At 32.9% G+C, this 21,319-nt stretch overlaps 1 protein-coding gene across 3 annotated transcripts in view; it reads right to left on the bottom strand.

Moving 5' to 3' along the window:
• The window catches only part of CSMD3 (CUB and Sushi multiple domains 3), a 1,193,315-nt gene that overhangs the window by 80,982 nt on the left and 1,091,014 nt on the right, over nt 1-21,319 (bottom strand). For 2 of the 3 annotated variants that reach the window (XM_024129404.1, XM_028500327.1), the window contains 8 exons: nt 21,061-21,141; nt 19,981-20,094; nt 15,168-15,356; nt 14,644-14,790; nt 11,797-11,985; nt 6,499-6,684; nt 4,777-4,971; nt 1,851-2,024 (listed from right to left, as the gene is read on the bottom strand). In XM_024129404.1, coding sequence (XP_023985172.1) covers nt 1,851-2,024; nt 4,777-4,971; nt 6,499-6,684; nt 11,797-11,985; nt 14,644-14,790; nt 15,168-15,356; nt 19,981-20,094; nt 21,061-21,141 — 1,275 coding nt within the window. The remainder of the gene's footprint in view (nt 1-1,850; nt 2,025-4,776; nt 4,972-6,498; nt 6,685-11,796; nt 11,986-14,643; nt 14,791-15,167; nt 15,357-19,980; nt 20,095-21,060; nt 21,142-21,319) is intronic. The other variant, XM_024129405.1, reaches the window with a different exon arrangement.

The following is a 21,319-nucleotide window of genomic DNA, read 5'->3' as shown; positions in this document are numbered from 1 at the left end:
CCGGCCTCTGCGTGTAGGTCGTCCGAGGGCGTCTGCCCTTCGCTCAGACAGGACGGGGTTAAAGGAGCAGCTGATTCGGGGGCTGTGGCACAGGCCGCGGGGGAGGGAGGGGCACGGATGCGGGGCGAGCCTGCGGCGGCAGGGGCCGGCGTGACGCTGCACCGGCCCGAGGCGCGCCACGCGTTCTCCCGGGGAAGCTGTCCCTGTATCCCGGGGCCCCGGCAGTGGCGGGCTGCAGGAGCTCCCGGGAGGGGCGGTGTGGAGAGTGACCTGTGCTCGCACACAGGTCTCTTGGTGGCGGCAGCAGCAACCCTAGTGTCCCACGCCCGTCTCTGCTGTCCGCGCCGACAGCCGCGGCTCGCGCCCGTTTCTGGAGCTCCTTTACGCGGTGCCCTTAATCCCCTCTCCTCGCGCACCAGGAAGCAAAGAGGCAAGAAAAAGCCTCCTGTCTCTTCGGCAGCTCCGCGCCCGTTCCTGGAGCTCCTTTACGCAGTGCGCTTAATCCTGTGTACTCTTATAAAGAAACCATTGTTACTGGGTTTCCAAGTACACCTACTAACAAATATTCCTGAGAGGTTGAAAAAAAGAATTTTAACCAAAAATCTCTAGCTATACCCTTTCAAGTTTCAAATAATGATTGTATCACCATAAATATTTTCAAGCTTATTATCAAAACAATATGTATTTAAACTGCTAAAATATAGACTTTTCTACCATGTCATATTTTTAAATAGTAAAATTTTAGAGACAAAACATTGTACAAATTTAGCAAAACCTTGTTCATAATAATCAGCAATTTTTAAATTAGTAAACATAAAGATTATGCTTTGTTCCCAACAGGCAAGTGAGTAGTTATTATAACAATTATTATTATTACCTAATTCAATACTTGCTGTCATTTCTTGAAATAATTTTAGAGAAAAATAAAGCATAAATCATACTATTCTCTTAATTTTTTTTTTTTTTTTTTTTTTTTTTGTGGTATGCGGGCCTCCCTCTGTTGTGGCCTCTTCCGTTGCGGAGCACAGGCTCCGGACGCGCAGGCTCAGCGGCCATGGCTCACGGGCCCAGCCGCTCCGCGGCATGTGGGATCCTCCTAGACCGGGGCGCGAACCCGGTTCCCCTGCATCGGCAGGCGGACGCGCAACCACTGCGCCACCAGGGAAGCCCCCTATTCTCTTACTATTAAGATAATTATTGAAGTCTCTGTAAAAAGGGATAAAGCCTAAATAATAATATTCCTTTAATAATAAGAGAAGGGGTAAGAAGAACTAGCTATTCAGTCTCTTAATGAACAGCTTTTTACAGTGAATTAAAAAACCCTAAGGGAAAAAAAACCCTATTTTCCTAAAATCAGGTTTGAAAAATAGATTTTTAAAGTTTTAATACAAAGTAATACTACACATGTTGAAGTGTTAGGAAGTAAAAAGGGAGAAAGATATTTAAATGTGGAACTTGTTTTTCTTCTTTAGTCATTACCTTAAGCAAATAGATGAAAGGAGAATTGACTATGGTTTAGAATGAATTAACTGTTACAGCGATGAATCCAGCTGAGTATGCAGACATATAATTTTCAGCAATTAGTTTTTACCTTTTATTTTCACCATGCCTGGAAGATAAATGTGTCTCTCCTTAATGACATAAGATTCTCATTTGGAATGCTAGTTGATTAACTTTAAGAGTTATCTGTTTAATAGCTTTTCTACCATGAGATATTTTAAAAGTTAAATATTTTCCAGTTTTTATCATCCTTACTGAGTGAATATAAAGTATTATCTCTTGTTATGAAAAAGGGCTGCCTTTCTAGAGGGAGAAAAAATGTTTGGTTAAAATGACATAAAAATCTGTACCTAAGCATCTGGTTTCCGATCCACTCCAAAGACCTGAAGAAAAGCATTCACGTACAGCGGAGCCCACAAGCATGAATCCTGAATCACAGGTAAAGATGGCCGTTGAGCCATATGAAGTTTGAGTTCCAATCTTATTTCCATTTGGAGGTGTAGGTAGTTCTCCACAGGAAATAACTTGAAAACAATAAAAAAATAAAAACTCTTTTTAAAGACATAGTCAATATGAACTTGTAACAAAACCATGCTATGATTTGATATATTTACAATTGAAATTGACATTTGTAAAACATGTTTGAATGATTATGAAAGTGTAGAGAAAATAGATGACATAATTTAAAATTTATCCCCTTTGAGTTCCCATAAATCTTCTAAGTAACAGTGACATTTGATGAAGATATTTTGTTTGCATTTTTTGCATAGCCAACCTGGTCACCCAACAGGTTGTAATGAAAAAATAATAATAACAAGATTGAAGGGAGGATAATTTATTAGTCCAAAGTCTTTCTCTGACTTATCAAGTGACATTGGGCAATCCCTTTGACTTACCTGAGCCAGTTTCCTCATTACCTAAGATCGTAAGTGCAAATAATTTTTGTTGCACACTCTAGAGTTTATAAAGCCCTTTACATGTGAAATATCATTTGATTCTCACTAGAACCATTAGATTATAATTATATTTCATATTTTGGTTTTAGGTTTTAAAAAACTAAAAAACAGAGATTAACTGACTTGGTCAGTTAGGTCATTCAGAACCCAGCTCTTATAACACCTTCATATTTAAAGACCACAAATGAAATTTCTTTCTAGAAGAAAAACAATAATAGATAGCATTTATTGAGTGCTTTTGTACCAGACACTATTACTAATGCTTTATCTTACGTAATTCTCAAAACAACTCTATGAGGTAGGTGCAATCATTATCTGAATTGTGTGCACTAGGATATGGACACATAAAAGGAAAGTAACTTTAATAAGATTCCACAGCCTATAAACAGCTAAATCAAAATTTAAACCTAACCGTTTAACTCAAGAATTGAATACTTAACCACCAGCCTTTATTCTGGCTCCAGCTCTGGCTTTCAGCTCTAGGCTTTAGGATTCTATTAGACAGACAAATAGAAAATTTGCAGACTTTACAAAATTGCATGTAGAATTTAAGATGTACTGATTGTTTTGAACTAATCCCCCAAACAATCCTTTGAGGTAGCTGTAATATTTATTAATATTAATAATTCTGATATTTATATCATTTTAATTTCAAAGATGAATAAATGGAGGACCAGAAAAAAAATACTCTTTCCATTTTTCTCAATGAATTGTAATTCTTAGATTCCTGTCTTTTCTGCATTCTTACCTGTGGGCAGGAACATGATCTTATGTAGAATTTAAATTTTTCTACGTAATAAAGAATTGAACACAAAGAAAACAGACAAACATTTGTTCAATAAATGCTTCTGTTGTAGATAATTTTTTTCCTTCTCTTTGAAACATCCTTATCCCATGTGCCGTTTTTTTTTTTTTTTTTTTTTTTTTGGCGGTACGCGGGCCTCTCACTGCCGTGGCCTCTCCCGCTGCAGAGCACAGGCTCCGGACGCGCAGGCTCAGCGGCCATGGCCCACAGGCCCAGCCACTCCGCGGCACGCGGGATCCTCCCAGACCGGGGCACGAACCCATGTCCCCTGCATCAGCAGGCGGACTCTCAACCACTGCGCCACCAGGGAAGCCCCCATGTGCCCTTTTAATGAAATTATAATGGAAGAAGAATGAGCCTAGAGGAAGATCCTGGGTGAAAACCCAAAAGAGTAAAGAAAAAATTTACAATACATATGCCATATTTTTAGAATATGTAATATAATTTAGATATGTATTTTGAGATTTTTAATTCATCAATATGATTATCTTATAAAAAATGGCAACCCCCAAATCCTATGCTTAATATGGAGATTAAGAAAATAAATATTCGTAAGTAAAATATTACTAGGTACTTGCATACTTACTATATATAGTTATCTGTTATGTTATTTTAGTCTCCATAATCCAGACTTCAAATGTTTTATTAGTTTATTTATAAATTATGTATCCATATCATAAATGCTGTAAAACTGTGTTGAACACGAAATGAAAGGATGAATTTTCAGCCTAGCGTATTTCCTGGTACTAAGTAAACTCAATAAATGTAGTAAAGAAAGTTCAAAGGAAGATCAAGATATTTCATCTGATTATCCTATGTTAAGTTAGCTTATCTACATTAGACAGACACTAGCTATTTGTATTATAAGAATGCATGAAAATAGAATGACTAAGATGTTCAGTTTGATTCAATACATATTTATTGAGCTCCTGCTGTGAATCAGGATCTAGCTGATATTTTCAACGTGTAACACCATTAAATCATAGTAATAACTATGAGATAGGTATTATTGTAATTTTCTGGTATAAGAAATAGAATAAACATCATATAACATCAAAAGGCAGAGGTTTTAATTAGACTCCATGGGTTGAAACCCAATAATCCACCATTTATAGGCTCTGTGACTTGTGTAACATGATAAAAGTTCTTGGGTTCAGTTTCCTTTTTGATAAAATAAATATAATAATATCAACTTATTTATAGAATGGGAACTAAGGAATAAATGAAATAATACATGTAAAGGGCTAAAAGCAGTGTGTAGTTGTTTTAATAAATGATAGACCTATAATCCAAGGGAAGGATTTCTAAATCCAAAGTCCCTGTTTTTCTTTTTTTTAATAAGCATTTACAAATACCAAAAACAGTTACAAAATTTTAAGATGACTTGAGAATAAATGACCTTTTTAAATAATATTACCTCAGTATTGCTCTAGCGTATGTAGAAAAAAGAAGTGATTAAGCAATTGAATCACCAAGGATTGCATATGAAATAAGTTTAGCTGAGTGTATACTTACTTTGGCAATATGGTCTTTCATTTCTCCAACTCCAAGTACCATTAGGAAGACATTCAATAGAAGCAGGACCTAGTCCATGATAACCAGGATCACAGCTGAAAACTACCTTGGTTTTGTATTCATAATGGGAACCATTCACAATTCTCCATCTTCCGTGTTCCAGAGTAAAGGAGTTGATGCTTGGGCATGTAACAACTATACAAAAACCAAAGAGATAAATGCTAATGTCAGTCATGTCTGTTCTGCCTCTTAATTATATCTCATGTCTATTCCATTCTTAGTTCACCATTTCCTGAGTTCCTTCACTATTGTGCCATAAAAGGTCTTTAGCAATTTTTTTTTCATGTTAATCTTTCTACTCCCTCAGTTCTATGGTACTGTTGGCAGTTCCTTGAACATGTCATGCTATTTCGCACTTGAAAGTCTTTGTACATATTATTCTATATACCTAGAATCCCTATTATTGACTTTTCCATTCTTCTTTTTTTGGATTATCATTTCCAAGTTTATTCCTTAGTACAGGAAGACATGAAGTATATTTTAGTGATGAATCATTCCAATAACATTAGTTTGTTAAAATTGTCTGATTTTCTTGAAGCTGATTTAAAAGTATTCTTTTTTTCTTTTTTCCCAGCTTTACTCAGTTATATTTGACACTAAGTGGAAAAAAGGGAATACTTGTACAAGTTGTGAATGTAAACTGGTAAAGCCACTATGGAATATGCACATACAGCAGTATGGAGGTTCCTCAAAAACTGAAACTATAACTATCATATGAATCACCAATCCCACTTCAGTATATATATCCAAAGAAAATGAAATCAAGATCTCAGAGAGATATCTACACTCTCATGTTCATTGCAGCATTAGTCACAATAGGCAAAATACAGAAATAACCTACTCTCTTTTCTTTAAATGTTTTGGAAGGACTATATTTTGAGGAAATTTGTTTTATGAGAATGATCTTTTTATGCAAGACTTGTGATATAAACTTCAGCTAATTTAAAACTTGCTCAGCATAAGTAGACACATTATTAGACACATGTTAAGATTGCAAATAATTTAACAACCCCATTTTAAATGAAATCATAGCTAAGTTGAAATGTTAGTACTAAATAGAATAAGTAATTGATTTATAGAGAAAAATCAAAGACCTTATTTAAAGGAGCATTTTCTAATCCTTTTCTACCAAATATTTTATCTGAATTACTTTCTATAACCATTATATAATATTCATTTACCTATTACAGTATTGATGGCAGGAATGAGAACTATTCTAAATGTAAGTAACCTGAAGAATTCTGACAGAAGTTAAATATTATGGATCATCTCATTGGCATCATTTATGTTTATAAAAATCAGTTGAATGTATTAAAATATAATTTTATTAACGTAAACAAAATTCTTTTTCAAAGACCTATGTATTGAAAACACATGCTGATTGATGGATGACTTTTTACAAAATAAATAAAACGTTGCTATGTAAGATAAAATGCCACTTTATTTTTTTGACATAAATATTCTGGAGCTTCTGAAAATGAGTAAAAATGTCCTTATACTGTATTTCAGTTCTTCCTAGTACAAGACAGCTTAATTTACTTTTATTTCCCTCTTAGACATCATTTTAGGGAATGGTTTTAAAATCTGAAAAATACATAGAATTTCAGATCATATAAGATGCCAGTAGAAACACAAGTGATGAAATTTCCTTAACATACATACCAACACAGCGAGGAGTCTTGTTATGATTGCTCCAAGTACCATCTGATTGACAGATAGCAGTGGTAAGTTCCTTAGATGACAATCTATATCCATCATTACAAAAATAGGTAACTCGGGTTCCTACCAAGTAGTCTGTTGTGAGTATTCCTCCATTTGTTGGAGCTTTAGGAATCCCACAGGAAATTGCTAAAATAAATACATACATACAAAACCAAAGAAACAGAAAAATAATTAGATAAGTCTCATAGAGTATAAAGCATGTAAAACTATTTGGAATTTTATTAATTCCTCTGAAACAATTTCAGAATACCTTCACCAAAACCTTTTTTGAACTACAACTTTCTGAATCATTTATTTCAAATTCTGATTGAACGTGTTTTTAAATTGGTGAATCCATACACCATTAATCCTTTATTTCTTGGTTTCTTACTTAGTTTCTTGTCAGCATGCGCATGGTTATCAGCATGCACACAGATTATAAGAGAAGGCAAGTTAAGTAAATATAGAGTGTATTAGTGCTAATTCATGTCTGGATCTAGCAAGTTAGGTCAATTCAATTTGACAGTTATTAAAGATTATAAAGGTAGTGGTAACCAACACTCATCAGGGTTTCGGCCAGGAATAAAACAAATAGATTTATTTTACCTGGAAGCTGGATATTACTACTTTGTCTTAGGTCCAGCCAAACTCTATGTGCTTGTGCACCTTCCATGGAATATCATGTGTACGGATATATTTAATAAATATAGGGCCAGGACTTATCGTCTTAAAACCTAGTTTGGATCTTCCTGCATTTCACTGATATGTCTTAGATGTCTTGGTTTTTATCTACAATAAATCTTATTTACATAAAAGTTAGTTTTACCATAATGGGATAATTACAGTATAAATTTATATTTCAATAGTTTATTGTATAAAATCAGAAAACCTCTAAATTCTGAAATAACTAGTTTTATTGGTTTCATATAAGAGATTCTAAACTTGTAACTATATTTTTCTCATATCAAAAGAAATAATAGAAAGATATGAGTTTAGTTTGAGTATTTACAAAAGCTGTAAATATTCTATTTCTATTTCAACCTAAGATTGTTTCTCCTTCTCTTATAAAATCTACCACTTAGGTGTTTAATCTTAATTAATTCATGCAAATTGACTACAAAGTAAAACAAAACCTTAGTAAAACACATATAAAATTCTCAAAGTGGAACAGCAGACTCCCTACTGGTGAATAGCTTGATCTTTTGTAATTTGATAACCTGCAAATTATAAACAGAAAAGTAGTAATGTTGATTTAATAAATTATATAAGCAATCTCATATAATTATGTTGTTATTCCTGCTATCTAATTATAGACCTCTAAAATAGTGTTGCAAAAGTAAATGGTTCCCTGATGTCTGTTAAAGCAGTATTTGTATTTCCACTTAGGACTTCTGGGAATTTCAATTTGTAACAAACTGTTTCTCCACTGAATCCCCACCAAAGATCGTGAATCTACTCACTTTTTAAAAATTAACTGTACATTGTTGGGGTAGAGTACGTTAAACTTAGAGCAAAGTAACAATGAAATTTAGTTTAAATAGTATAGGTTCCATATATGTAGTTAGTATATAATGTCTGTATTTTAGAATTGAAAAAAAAGACAACATACTAAAATGATAGGTTAAATGTGCCTGTAGATACTTTACACTTTAACTTCTTAGCTAAAAAAAAAAAGGAAAACAAACAGAGTTCAGAAGAACCATCATCACTGAGTGATTGTCAGAAGCTTCTCTGCAGAGATCTTAAACAAGCACAAATCAAAAGTGAAAGAAGGATGTCCCCATACCTGTACTTGGTTGTTATATTAAATGTACTAAATATTAACCTGTTTTAAAAGTGTGTAGAGTTATCTTACTATGGTCTGATGGCATTTCCCTAACGGTTCATCATGTTGAACATTTTTAATGTGTTCATTTGCCAGCTGTATATCTCAAATGTTCACGTATATCTCAGGTTGGTAGTGAATGTTGGCTGATATTTCCCTTTTTATAATAACTAAGAAGACAATAAAAGAAATGTGCGAGAACTTGAAAAAAAAAAGTGAAACAGGGAATACAAAGTGACTGTTTCTGCATAACCCTGTACAATACTCGATTGTGTAGAGGGATGATAATGGTTTAACTCGTGACGGGGCAGGGAGTCAGTGAATGATTAGTTGATGTGTAGACAAAGAAATAAAACACCTTCTCAAACCAAAATAGAGATAACAGACTTAATTTTCTATCTTTAATTGTGTTCACATTGTATAACCATAGCTCAAGTAAATATATGTGAGGATGTATAAAGAGACTGAAGAGACAAGAAGAATAAAAATAACTGAAGAATGCAAAACAAATTTGGAACAAAACAAAAATTGTGTGAATAGCTCTCCCCAATGACATTTAACCCTTTCATTTCAATTAGCTATATCCAAACACAGGTCACATACAACAAACAATTTTATAAAATAATTAATACTTTAAAATTGTTTCAGTGAACATAAAGGATCAATTTTGGAAATGCTTCTTTGAGTTATAAATATTTTATCACTTTACTATGCAAAATATCTTATTTTTCAGCTACATTTTGATTTACCAAAATATACAAGCAGCTCATGCAGCTCAATATCAAAAAAACAAACAACCCAATCCAAAAATGGGCAGAAGACCTAAACAGACATTTCTCCAAAGAAGATATACAGATTGCCAACAAACACATGAAAGAATGCTCAACATCATTAATCATTAGAGAAATGCAAATCAAAACCACAATGAGGTATCACCTCACACCGGTCAGAATGGCCATCATCAAAAAATCTACAAACACAGTTAGAATGGGCATCATCAGAAAATCTACAAAGAACAAATGCTGGAGAGGGTGTGGAGAAAAGGGACCCCTCTTGCACTGTTGGTGGGAATGTAAATTGGTGGAGCCACTGTGGAGAACAGTATGGAGGTTCCTTAAAAAACTAAAAATTGAACTACCATATGGCCCAGCAATCCCATTACTGGGCATATACCCAGAGAAAACCATAATTCAAAGGAGTCATGTACCACAATGTTCACTGCAGCCCTATTTACAATAGCCAGGACATGAAAGCAACCTAAGTGTCCATCGACAGATGAATGGATAAAGAAGATGTGGCACATATATACAATGGAATATTACTCAGCCATAAAGAGAAACAAAATTTAGTTATTTGTAGTGAGGTGGATGGACCTAGAGTCTGTCATACAGAGTGAAGTAAATCAGAAAGAGAAAAACAAATACTGTATGCTAACACATATATATGGAATCTAAAAAAAGATAAAAAAGGAATGGTTCTGATGAAACTAGGGGCAGTACAGGAATAAAGATGTAGATGTAGAGAATGGACTTGAGGACACAGGGAGGGGGAAGGGTAAGATGGGACAAAGTGAGAGAGTGGCATGGACATATATACACTACCAAGTGTAAAATAGATAGCTAGTAGGAAGCAGCTGCATGGCACAGGGAGATCAGCTGGTAGCTTTGTGTCCACCTAGAGGGGTGGGATAGGGAGGGTGGAAGGGAGATGCAGGAGGGAGGAGAAATGGGGATATACATATATGTAAAGTTGATTCACTTTGTTATACAGCAGAAACTAACACACTATTGTAAAGCAATTATACTCAAATAAAGATGTTAAAAAAATAACCTATTTGTAATTATAGAAAAATTTCAAATCAAGAACAATTAAAAAATGCTCCATATATAAATGTCATATTATATTAAAAAATCAATGAAATTATAGTGCTGACACTACAAAGCAATTTCAAAACTTCAGAAAGTTCAGGATAATTTTTTATTTTAACCAACAGTTAATTATTTTCAGTAAAGGTTTCTCAAAGATTATCTCCATATATAAACAATCCTTAATAACTGAAATTTAAGTGTTCAAAGTTCAGAGCATTTAAATGTTTATTTAAAATCTATATGATTTAGAAGTTATTATATACTTTTTAAATTCCTGTGATTCTAAAATTATGAGATCATGATTCTTTCTCAAACCAGTTCTGGGAAACCATTTAATACTAAAAATTTATAAATACTCCTGTTATTCATTGGTCAAAGGAAAGCAGATGTTTTGCTAGTTTATTAAAATGTATCTATTTTACATGAAGTCAGCACCTTCAATGTTGGTAACCCATTAAGTTTATGATACATCCCATAATTCTAGTAAGTAATTAATGTTTCTGAATCAACAATATAAGGAAACAGTTCTTTCATTTCTCATTTATTTATACATGCCTATGAAAGCTATATTTTCATGAATTAGAAATTGCAATTTAACAGGTAAAATAAACCATTTTGGGTATCTGGTAATATCTATTCTCTGCTCATTTTAACTTGCTGCTGTTTAAATTTTAACTGATCTCTTTTATATTTTATTTGTTTTATATAAATTGCCTCCAATAAGTAGATTATAGGTAACATCCATTATTTATTAACTGAAAGCATCCTTCATTTTTAATGTGAGGGTTCATAGTTGTTATATATGTCTCCACATGCTGGGTAAAATAAATCAAATTTAAATTTCATATTACAAAATAATGTGATGTTTGAAAATTTTCAAAGTCCAATGACATTACATTTTCTTGATGTTGAACTTGTCTTTATTACTATACCTAGCTAAGAGACTCAACTACTCTTTAAAAACAAGACTTAGTTCAAAGCTTTAAAATGTGCCATTTGTTGATTTGTCATTTTTTTGCTATAGCAGGATACAATGCTCAGAGAGTGCCTTGTGTTTTAACAAAATAAAATGGAAATGTAAGACATCTCTGTTGAGTTACCTAAACAGTGAAGAAAAAATAAAGCGGTAATTGGCTACATTTTCCTCTTTTAAATTTGTTGCACTGAGAGGACATTTTTGCATACTTGAGAGTGAACATCATCAGTGACCTTGCCTACTCTTATCCTCTCTTTTCTCTCTGCAGACTCCACACTAACACACACTCCAGCTCTGGGTCATTCATTTTCTGACAGCAAAGTGACGGGAATGGTAGATGTATGAGTAAAGTATGCATATAAGTGGATAGATTAAAGGCATAAATCACATAACAACAAATGAAGAATTATAAGACAATGTGTCTCATGCTCCTCAAATTTATCAGTCTGTGTTGTTAAGCCTTATTTTCCTTAGAGGTATCTATAATATGCTTCTGCATATTTATAATTTTGGAAGTTTCAGCAATCCAAATAAAAGTTAAACGGGGTTAATCTTTTATTAATGTGCCATTTCTGGTTAATATACTTCACCTTGACAAGCAGGGACCGGTGCATCCCATGTATGATACCCATAGGAAGACTTTCTGCACACAGCACTGCTTTTCCCAACAAGTCGGAATCCTCGATCACAGGCCCAGCGGACCACACTATTAAGCTGTCCACCCGTCTGACTGATAATGTATCCATGAGGTGGGGATTCTGGTGTACTACAGTAGAAAGCTTTTTAAAAGAAAAAAATAAAAATCATATATAATTAGTGAATCAGAAACTCTTTACAATCTAGAGTTATAAAAACCTAAAAGTAAATACTAGCTCATAAAAATTGGCCAATTCAATTGCCATCTATGTGAGTTTTACTTCATACGGACATATATTATTTTCCATCCACTTGACAATCTAGTGACATAACTTTTAGGAGACATAACTATTTCTGGGCTTTCTTCTGATTCTTATTGTCACGGGAGATGTCTCCTAATTGAAATACATTATACTTTCTTAATACCCTGGAGGTTCAAAATCCCTACAAATAGTTTATTGAATTTGGAACTGGTATTTCCTGTCATCTGAAGGGCCTAAATGCCACAGTTTAGTAGCAATATTTTAGAGCATGTTGTTTACATGTCACTTTGAAATTACCTGCAGACACCTATGTCATGTTAGTTCATGCATTTCATTTTGGTGGATGTCTAAAATAGTCCCTCCACATTCCGTAATCCTCTCTTCCAGTTTATTAAAGAGTTTCCATGCTGCCAAGAGTGCTTATATATGGTGATTAAAAAATGCCAACAAAATAAAACTTCTTTTATCTCCTGAAGTCTAGAATGTCAAAAGATAACGTGAAATGGCTTTTTCATATATATGTACTTTTGAGACTATTCAGCCTGGCAGGATCCATTTACCCTTTGAAACTTCAGTGTATTCATCTGAGAAAAAATGAGACTTTAGGGGTAAATAGTAAGAAATAGATTGGACTTAGAATATATATGTCATAACCTGTCATTTTCTAAAGGAAAAATTTATATTCAATATGTCAAGCTGTTCTTGGGGCTAAAAATGATGTTTTCATTATATTTATATCTAACTTTGTCATGAATATCAACATAAATAAGGATTAGTCTTTAATATAGTGAATCTAATGCTTATAACTTGGATTTGAATGATTTTCCTTTAAGTTATTATGGTTATTAAAAAGATAATTTAACGTTCTGACTTTTTAAAAACAGTCTGGCACAACTTTAATAAAAAGACATTTACAAAGTTCACATTCAAATATGAAAAATCTCAAGAATGACTTGGGCGTATGTTTAAATTTTTAAACATTTCTCCTTCGCATGTCTAATAACATTTTTCAAATTTAATAGATATCTATTATAGGTTAAAACTTGTAAACATGTTATAATGTCAGTGACAAGTTACTTCTAATATGTAAAAGACAAATTGTTGATAAAGGCAAATTATCATCTTATAGTTTTAAAATCAAAGTAGACAAAAATTGTTGTATGTGTACATTATATACATATATGCACATTTATATAAATGAGTAAAATTCAAGAGTTTATCTTTACAACTGGAACTCAAAATTTATTTAAGTCCATGTCTACAATTGTTGTGTCAGAATAATCTATAAAATATTTAAGAAAGTAATTTTCAGTAGAATTGATTAGCAATGACCCATAGCTTGGGGAGACATGGTCTGAACACTGTACAGATAGAGATGGTTGATTGGCTCTGAAGTATTCTGTTATTGAGCACATACCTATGGCATCTGACATGATTTAGGATGGCAATAAAGAGAAGGGATATAATCTTTGCATAATGGAAAACTATGTACACTTAACGAGAAAATTATTGGGTCAGTATCAGTAGACCTTATAAACAGGAAGGCATATAGGAAAAGCTATTTCATCTTGATATTAAGAAGGATTTTCAGCCTATATCTTTCTAGATATTACTCAATGAAAAGCAATGATGACAAAACAATATTTTTTTAAAACTAAATGTTTCTAAGTGATGTGTTCATAACTTAGTGATGTGTTTCTCTTTTAATATTTAATATATTTTAGCAAGTATCATAAATAGGTGGGCAATAGTGAAGACAAACATTTTTTTCCACTGTATGTTTATCTTTTGTTTAAACTCATTTAAAGGAGTCATATATATTAAGTAGATCAGATACAACTGAGCAACACTATTAACATTTTGTGAGAGTTCAAGGGAAATTTCTGCTGGGAAATAAAGCACTTAAAATATCAGAGTTTAATTTTTTTTTTTTTTTTGGCTGGAAATTTTTTATTTATTTATTTATTTATTTATTTATTTTTGGCTGCATTGGGACTTCGTTGCTGTGTGCGGGCTTTCTCTAGTTGTAGCGAGTGGGGGCTACTCTTCGTTGCTGTGCGTGGGCTTCTCATTGCAGTGGCTTCTCTTCTTGTGGAGCACGGGCTTTAGTTGCATGGGCTTCAATAATTGTGGCACGTGGGCTCAGTAGTTGTGGTGCACGGGCTTAGTTGCTCCGTGGCATGTGGGATCTTCCCGTACCACGGCTCAAACCCATGACCCCTGCATTAGCAGGTAGATTCTTAACCATTATGCCACCAGGGAAGCCCCAGAGTTTAATTTATAGGTAACTTAGATAAGTCATAAGTACCTTAAGTCCTTTTAAACATTTCAAAATCATATGAAAGACATAACATTATTATCATTACAGTGAGGAAACTGAGGCATAGAGATGTTACATAAATTGCTCAAGAAACATCAATGGAAGAAATATGATTTAAATTCATACCTAATTAAATAGTGTATGTGTCTGTGCTCTTTAATCACAACCATACTGAAGATGCAGGTGAGATCTGTACTGAAGTTATAAATATCACATACCTATATATCTTATCCGGAAGCCTTTTTTGTTATTGCCATGATCTGCTGACCATTGAAGAAATACTTCATGACCATTGCTCGTTATATTAAAAGCAGATGAGTAATCCCCACTGAGTGAAACAAGCACTGGACTTTGAATATTTGGTCCTTCAGAAAGAAAATAATACAATTTAGGTATAACTGAATAATTCATCTTTAGTATTTTATATATTTAGAATAGTATTAAATATGGTGAAATTGATCCAGAACCAATTTACTTCATCAATAGTAACTTAAAACATGACATAAAATGTCTGTTTAAACATTTTAATTCCATAGCTAAAGCAGCTACAATTTATAACATAATAATAAAGCTAACTACAATTTTCATATGGTATATAGGTAAGTTTGATGTTGATACTTCTAAAAATACCCATAAGATAAAATAAAATCATATAAGCAGTGTTTTTACTGAAGGTCTGAATGTATAATTAGAGCAGTTGAATTGAATTTATGAATATCCAGTAAATATAACCCATGGTTACCATCATACACCTGAAGAACATCAAATTCCTTTTCTGTCTGGAAGAATTCTACAAACATGCTAATATTATATCCTTTTTCCACAGAAATGCTCCAGGCACACATTTGAAGATTTGGGTAACTGTCAGGATATCCAGGGCTCAATATGACTCCCGTAGAATCCAGGCGTAATTCATTGGCAGGACAGAGTACTGTCAAAAAATATATACCATTAGATGATGCTAGTGTTTTAGACCTAAGTGAAAGTTGCATTTTAAATACAGAAAGTTGCATTTCAATACTTTAATTGAAATGTATTTAAGTGAAAATTGCATTAAATACCCAGTTTTTAAATGTTTTCATATTAAATAACAATAAAGGAGATAATATCTTGAGCTTTGTGTATAAAAAGACAACTTGTATAATAAGCTTGCAGTTCAAAATATGGAGGAATGACCTAAAATTTTATGGTATTAATTTCCTTTTATTATTACATGGAAGATACATTATTTTTCTGGACAATAAATATATAGATAATAAAAAGATAAGGCATTTATTGCCTTCTATTTCTTTATATTATTTTCCCTATTTTCCTTTATCTTCTTATGTCTTCTCCCCTCTGCCTCTCTTGCCTATGTCTTTACCCTGTCCTTTTCCTTCCTTACTTTTTCTTCTGTCCTCAAACTTTAACTCACTCAGGTATGTGAGGACAGAGAGGAAACTGCCCTATCTCAGCGTATTCATTCCAGGCAAAGTCACTTCTAATCTTCTGAATATGCTTAAGCCACGAGGATTTAACACAATTTTGGGTCACCAGTTACCTTTCAGTTCTTCCTGCTATTTCCAGATCATAAGTGTAAGACAAAGCACAGCTCTTCATTTCATAACAGTACCTCTGCTGTACATCCTGAGAATGTGTGTGTGTGTGTGTGCGCGCATGTGTGTGTGTATCTCCAAGGTATAGTAAACTACTATACTTTAATTGTTGGCCTCAATAGCATTATGCATTGGACCAAATAATACAAACATATATTTAAATTTGCATTTGGAATGAGAATGTGACCAAGATGATCAAATCCTTATCACTCAAATGATGCCATTTCAGCCCTTTTTTTTCCCGTAAGACTTTGAGCTTTTATGGTGTGGGAAGAGTATTGGAATTGCTCAATATAGCCCACACAGTATAGAAGTAAACCAATATATACCAAACAGGATTTAGTTCAATATGATATAGAACTTTTTACCTGGAAGCCACTGTAGCCACTACAGTAAAATGTCCTATGTACATCATTGATAAGTAGTTTTTAAATGTAGCTTGGACCAATTTTTGAGTGTTATTACTGCATACATTCAAGCAACTGGAGTGAAGGGTAGACTAGATAACTTTTGAGGATTTGGTGAATTGGAAATACATCTCATGCCATTTCCAAATCCAATCACTATACATCAACTTCCACCTTGGATTTAGAGTGCCGTATATCAAAATAATTAGATCACTATCTTAAATAGAATCCTTGTTTCTCAATGTTTGTTCAAATAAACTAGGCTTCAAAATACTAAATATTGTTGCTAAAATACAGATGAATAGATGAAGGATTTATATATTTGTCATTTCCAGGGTGGAATGACATGAAATATTTTGAATTATAAAGTCTTCAAGTAGTATAGGGATGGAAAACAGTAAGTAAAATAGTGAATTATGGTGACATATGATTGTTCTTTAATCAAGTTAATAACCTGAAATAACTTGAAAATAACTGCCATAACTTCATATACAGATATTTGAATTTTTACTATAGAATACAGTATAGCTAATCTAAGAGTTGTTTTCTTTTTTTTTTTAACTTCTATTTCTCTTATTTGAATCTGAGATGTTTGCTTCTTGGATGTGATTTCAATATTTAAAAAATAATAATTCAGCAAATAGTATTAAGTCCTTCTCAGTCTGAAAAGAGAAACCTGATGTTTGCTTTTCACAAAATGAAAAATATGTAAAATAAATAAACAAACAAAGAAACTTGAAGGCTAGAAATGGAATGGAAAACTTGAGTCAAAGATGAAGAACATTAGTGAATATATAGCTATGGCATATTGAAATAAAAGATATATAACCATATGACAAACTGAAGTAAGTTTTAAGAAAGGGTTTATGTTGTGTGTGCCCCGCTGTTTAATACTTCTGAAATATTTAACTAAGTGAGTAACTGGGTTACTGAACATGTTATTCCCTTACTAAAAACCATTCAGCACCTTCAAAGCCCTTCAACTTCAGTCCCTGCCTACCTCTCCAGCTTTGTTTTCTGCTGTTCCTTCTCTGAAACAGAATGCTCCAAACATACTGGATGACCTATAATTTTTTGGAACTCAGCCTATCAATCAGTGCTTCTGTTTCAAAGTCTTACTCTTGTCTGATGCATTTGAAATGTTAGCACATCTCAAAATCCAGATCAAGTCTCATCCTCTGTGAAACAAACAATTCCTGAACCTCTCCTCCATCAACCCAAGCAGAACTGTTGATTTTCTTCTTGGTACCTCTGTAATGTATGCTTCTGTTATTGCAGTTAGCAATTTTATGGCTACCATTTCATCGCTTTTTTGACTTTCTTCTTAGGCTATTGTTATTGAAAAGCAAGTGCTGTATCTTAATGGTTCCAATGTTTTCAACGGAACAAACATTCCATATTACTTTTGAAAAACTGGTACGATTCAATATAATTTACTGTAAATACACAAATTAACCTATTCTCACACTAACCAACAAAGGGCAAGAGTAAGACAATCATCAAGAGTTAATATGTATACATTAGATACTGTTAAGCACCTTTTGTTCATTATATCACTTACTTGTCACAGCAACCTTAAGAAATGTCTACAATTCTTATCCCCATTATGCATATGAGTAAAGTACAGAAACTCTCACACATTCAGCTAGATGGACCCCATGTTTTTAACTATCTGTAGTCACCTATTATATTTCATTTATATCAAACCCTTTGAAGAGCACCATATTTAGACTTGCTTTCCATGTTTTAAGTGTGATATAAAGAACTAAAGAGGATCCAGGGAGGAATAACAAAAATGATATAGCCTCTTTTAGGAAAAGTGAAAAAATCAAATAATTTAAAATAGACTAAAAACAGTATAGATTAGTTACAACAGATTCCAAATGAATGACAATCTTTTAGCGGGATTATGAATTAACTCAATTAAACAAAATTTTAACTCAGCTTTTTAGCTTAAGTGCCTGGTCAATTAATTAATATAGTAATGCTCCATAAACTCATTCTGAGGGATAATTAACTTTTAGCTAGTACCCATAGTGTTATCATGAGACAAAGATTGATCATCCTTTTTTGTATTCTCCAGAGCAGATAGAATAAGAAGAAACACATTTACTAATCTATAGGAAATCCTGATTTTAGAAATAAGATATTGAAAATCTGAGAGATGAGGGACTCAAATAACAAAACTGTTTTGTATTTTTAATTAAATATAATATTGAATTGGGATCCAGATATATAAAAAAGAAGTGTTGCTCTCCAAGAGCTCACAGTGAAGTTTATACATTGGGTCAAGGAAGAAATCCTGGTATGTTCATTCAGGAGTAAAAGTGGTAGACTTCAGAATAAACAAACAACATTAAGATGGCCTATAAAAATAACTGACTAAGAGCAAGGAAAATTCTTATATTGTTGTTGGTTATACCTCCAAACATGTCTTTCTTTTTGATACTGTAAAAGCCCCTTATGAAAATCCTTCTATCTTCTTGTAAGGATTCCAGTGAGGTAGAAAAATCAAACGTTTATTCCTACTTACAGCATGCTTTTAATAATAAACAGAATTTTTGTTTTAGGCTCATTGTAACAGTTAAGATACTGCATAAAACAGATTTCTATTTCTCAAGAATAAACCCCAGTGAAGGAAGTAATCCAAGAAAATCTGGAGATGTATAATCAAGTTCAATTCAATTTTATTCAAATTAATCAATATTTATAATTAGTTACTATGTGTTAGGCACTGTTACGGGCCCTAGGAGTTATACAAGTTAATAATACATGATTCCTGAACATCAAAATCCCAGTACATCATTCAAGATCCATCATGGTCTTGCCCCTATAACATAGTGAGTGGCTTCAAGTCTGTACCTCACTGTCTTTCATTTCTGTGTCTTTGCATATACCTCTGTCACTTGGACCACACTTTTCCTATCTTAGTTCTACCAAAGTAAGTATCACTTTTCATTTGGAACCTATGACTCAGGGAGCAATGCCTCCATCAAGCTTTCCCTGTCCTATAAACAGTTTAAAATTATGTGACTCTATAGCCCCCTGGCCTGTTTCCTTAGTAGTGTATTGCTACAAGCTGTATGGCTGTCATATCCCTTACACCATGTTGCTTTCACAGCAGGGACCATTTACAACTTTCTGTTTGTTTGTTTTTTTCCCTCAGATCCTCATTCTTAACAGGTGCTCAAAAAAGTTTAATGATTCTAGTGGTCAGAATAGAAAATACTTGCAGTCAACATTGGAACCTTTATTTAAAATGATTTTTCTTGCTTTCTACCTCCATTTCCACTACTCACAGCAAAAATAATTTAAATAGATTGAACTGAGTTTGGGATAAACTAGAAAAATTAAGTCTTGGATGAATTAAAAATGTTTACTTAAATCTGATAAATAATGGAATGAAAAATACCACTTATGAGTTGTATAATATTTAACATTATTGTCAGTTAAATATATAATAATTATATAAAATAGATTTTTCTCTATTTTGCTAGTACTGAATTAAACATAAAACAGATATTTAGAAATAAATAATCATAAGAATTGGTACCTTGACAAACTGGAGGCGCTCCATCCATCTGGAGTCGTTCTCCTAATCTGCATGTCAGAATTGCATTACCAACCAAAGTAAATCCTGGAAGACACTGATACCTAATAATATCACCTATTTAAAAAAAAATGCAGAAGGGGCTTCTGATAAGCAACAAGGTAACGGTTAAAATAAACAGATATTTCAATATAAAATTAGAATATTTTTTTCTTTCAGTCATTTTCAATCAATATAAAAATTCTATTAGTTATAAGCAGTGATGACATTCAAAATATTGAACTACTAGCATGTCATAAGCACTGACCAATCAGAACTGAAGCCAAGAATAAACTACCAGTAAGACTGTACTGGGGCAATCTGGTTAGATATAAGCAATAGTAGTAAGGAAATAATCTGGATGGTATGGGTAAGATATTCATTAAAAATATATCAAGCAGTTTAAAGGAGATTCCTAGTTATTCCTATTAAGATTAGATTTACATTGGTCATTGATGTTTTCTTACATTTCTCAACCAGTATTAATATTACTAGGATAATAATGATAAAAATTTGTTATGATAACATTAGGATGTCTTCTTACATAATTTTTCAAACTATTAGATACTATTGCAGTTAAATTTCCAACCAGGTTTTAAAAGGACTTTATTTACGATCAAATTGAGCATAACCAACCAACTGTTTTCAAGGACATGGAATTAAAACATGTCTTCTAATACACCCTACAGATCCTTCATTATACACATCAGGTTTATGCCTGAATTCAAAGAAAAGTAGTTAAGACTACAGTGTTGGAAGGTAGCAAAATAATACTTTGGAAGGAACTACCAGAATAGTTATATGGTTCAAATTCCTGCATTGTTTTCTAACTGTACATCCTGAAAATACGGAATTCTTTCTCTTGCCTAATACTCCCTTTCCTATTTTCATTGTTAGCCATTCTTAAGAATTCTAAACAATCCCCATCGATCCAGGGAAAGAAGGTCTAAGACAGGCTGCTACTATTCTTTATTCTTATTTATTTTAAAGTAAATAACTCTGCTAACAGTATGTTTTCTTTGAAAGTAATTTAGCAGACTTTACCTATTTCAAATTCATCATCTTCTGTCAAAATTTCAGCATTGGGTACGGGTGGTGGAGGTTGACACACTCTTAGTTGATAGGCTATAAAAATAGACAATGTTTATTCCTTCTCTGAGCAGCTATAATATTCACATATGTGAAAAAAGAAAATTACATAAGGTTTATTTATAAGAATAAAAGTATATGGTAGACTTTATCAAGTTTCAACTATTTCTTTATTTAAAAAAATGCTACAACATTGAGGGAAAATTAATCATTC

This window comes from Physeter macrocephalus, chromosome 15, assembly GCF_002837175.3.
Source record: "Physeter macrocephalus isolate SW-GA chromosome 15, ASM283717v5, whole genome shotgun sequence".
Taxonomy (NCBI): domain Eukaryota; kingdom Metazoa; phylum Chordata; class Mammalia; order Artiodactyla; family Physeteridae; genus Physeter; species Physeter macrocephalus.
The sequence above is the reverse complement of the archived record's forward strand: the minus strand, read 5'-3'. Positions and strand labels throughout refer to the sequence as shown.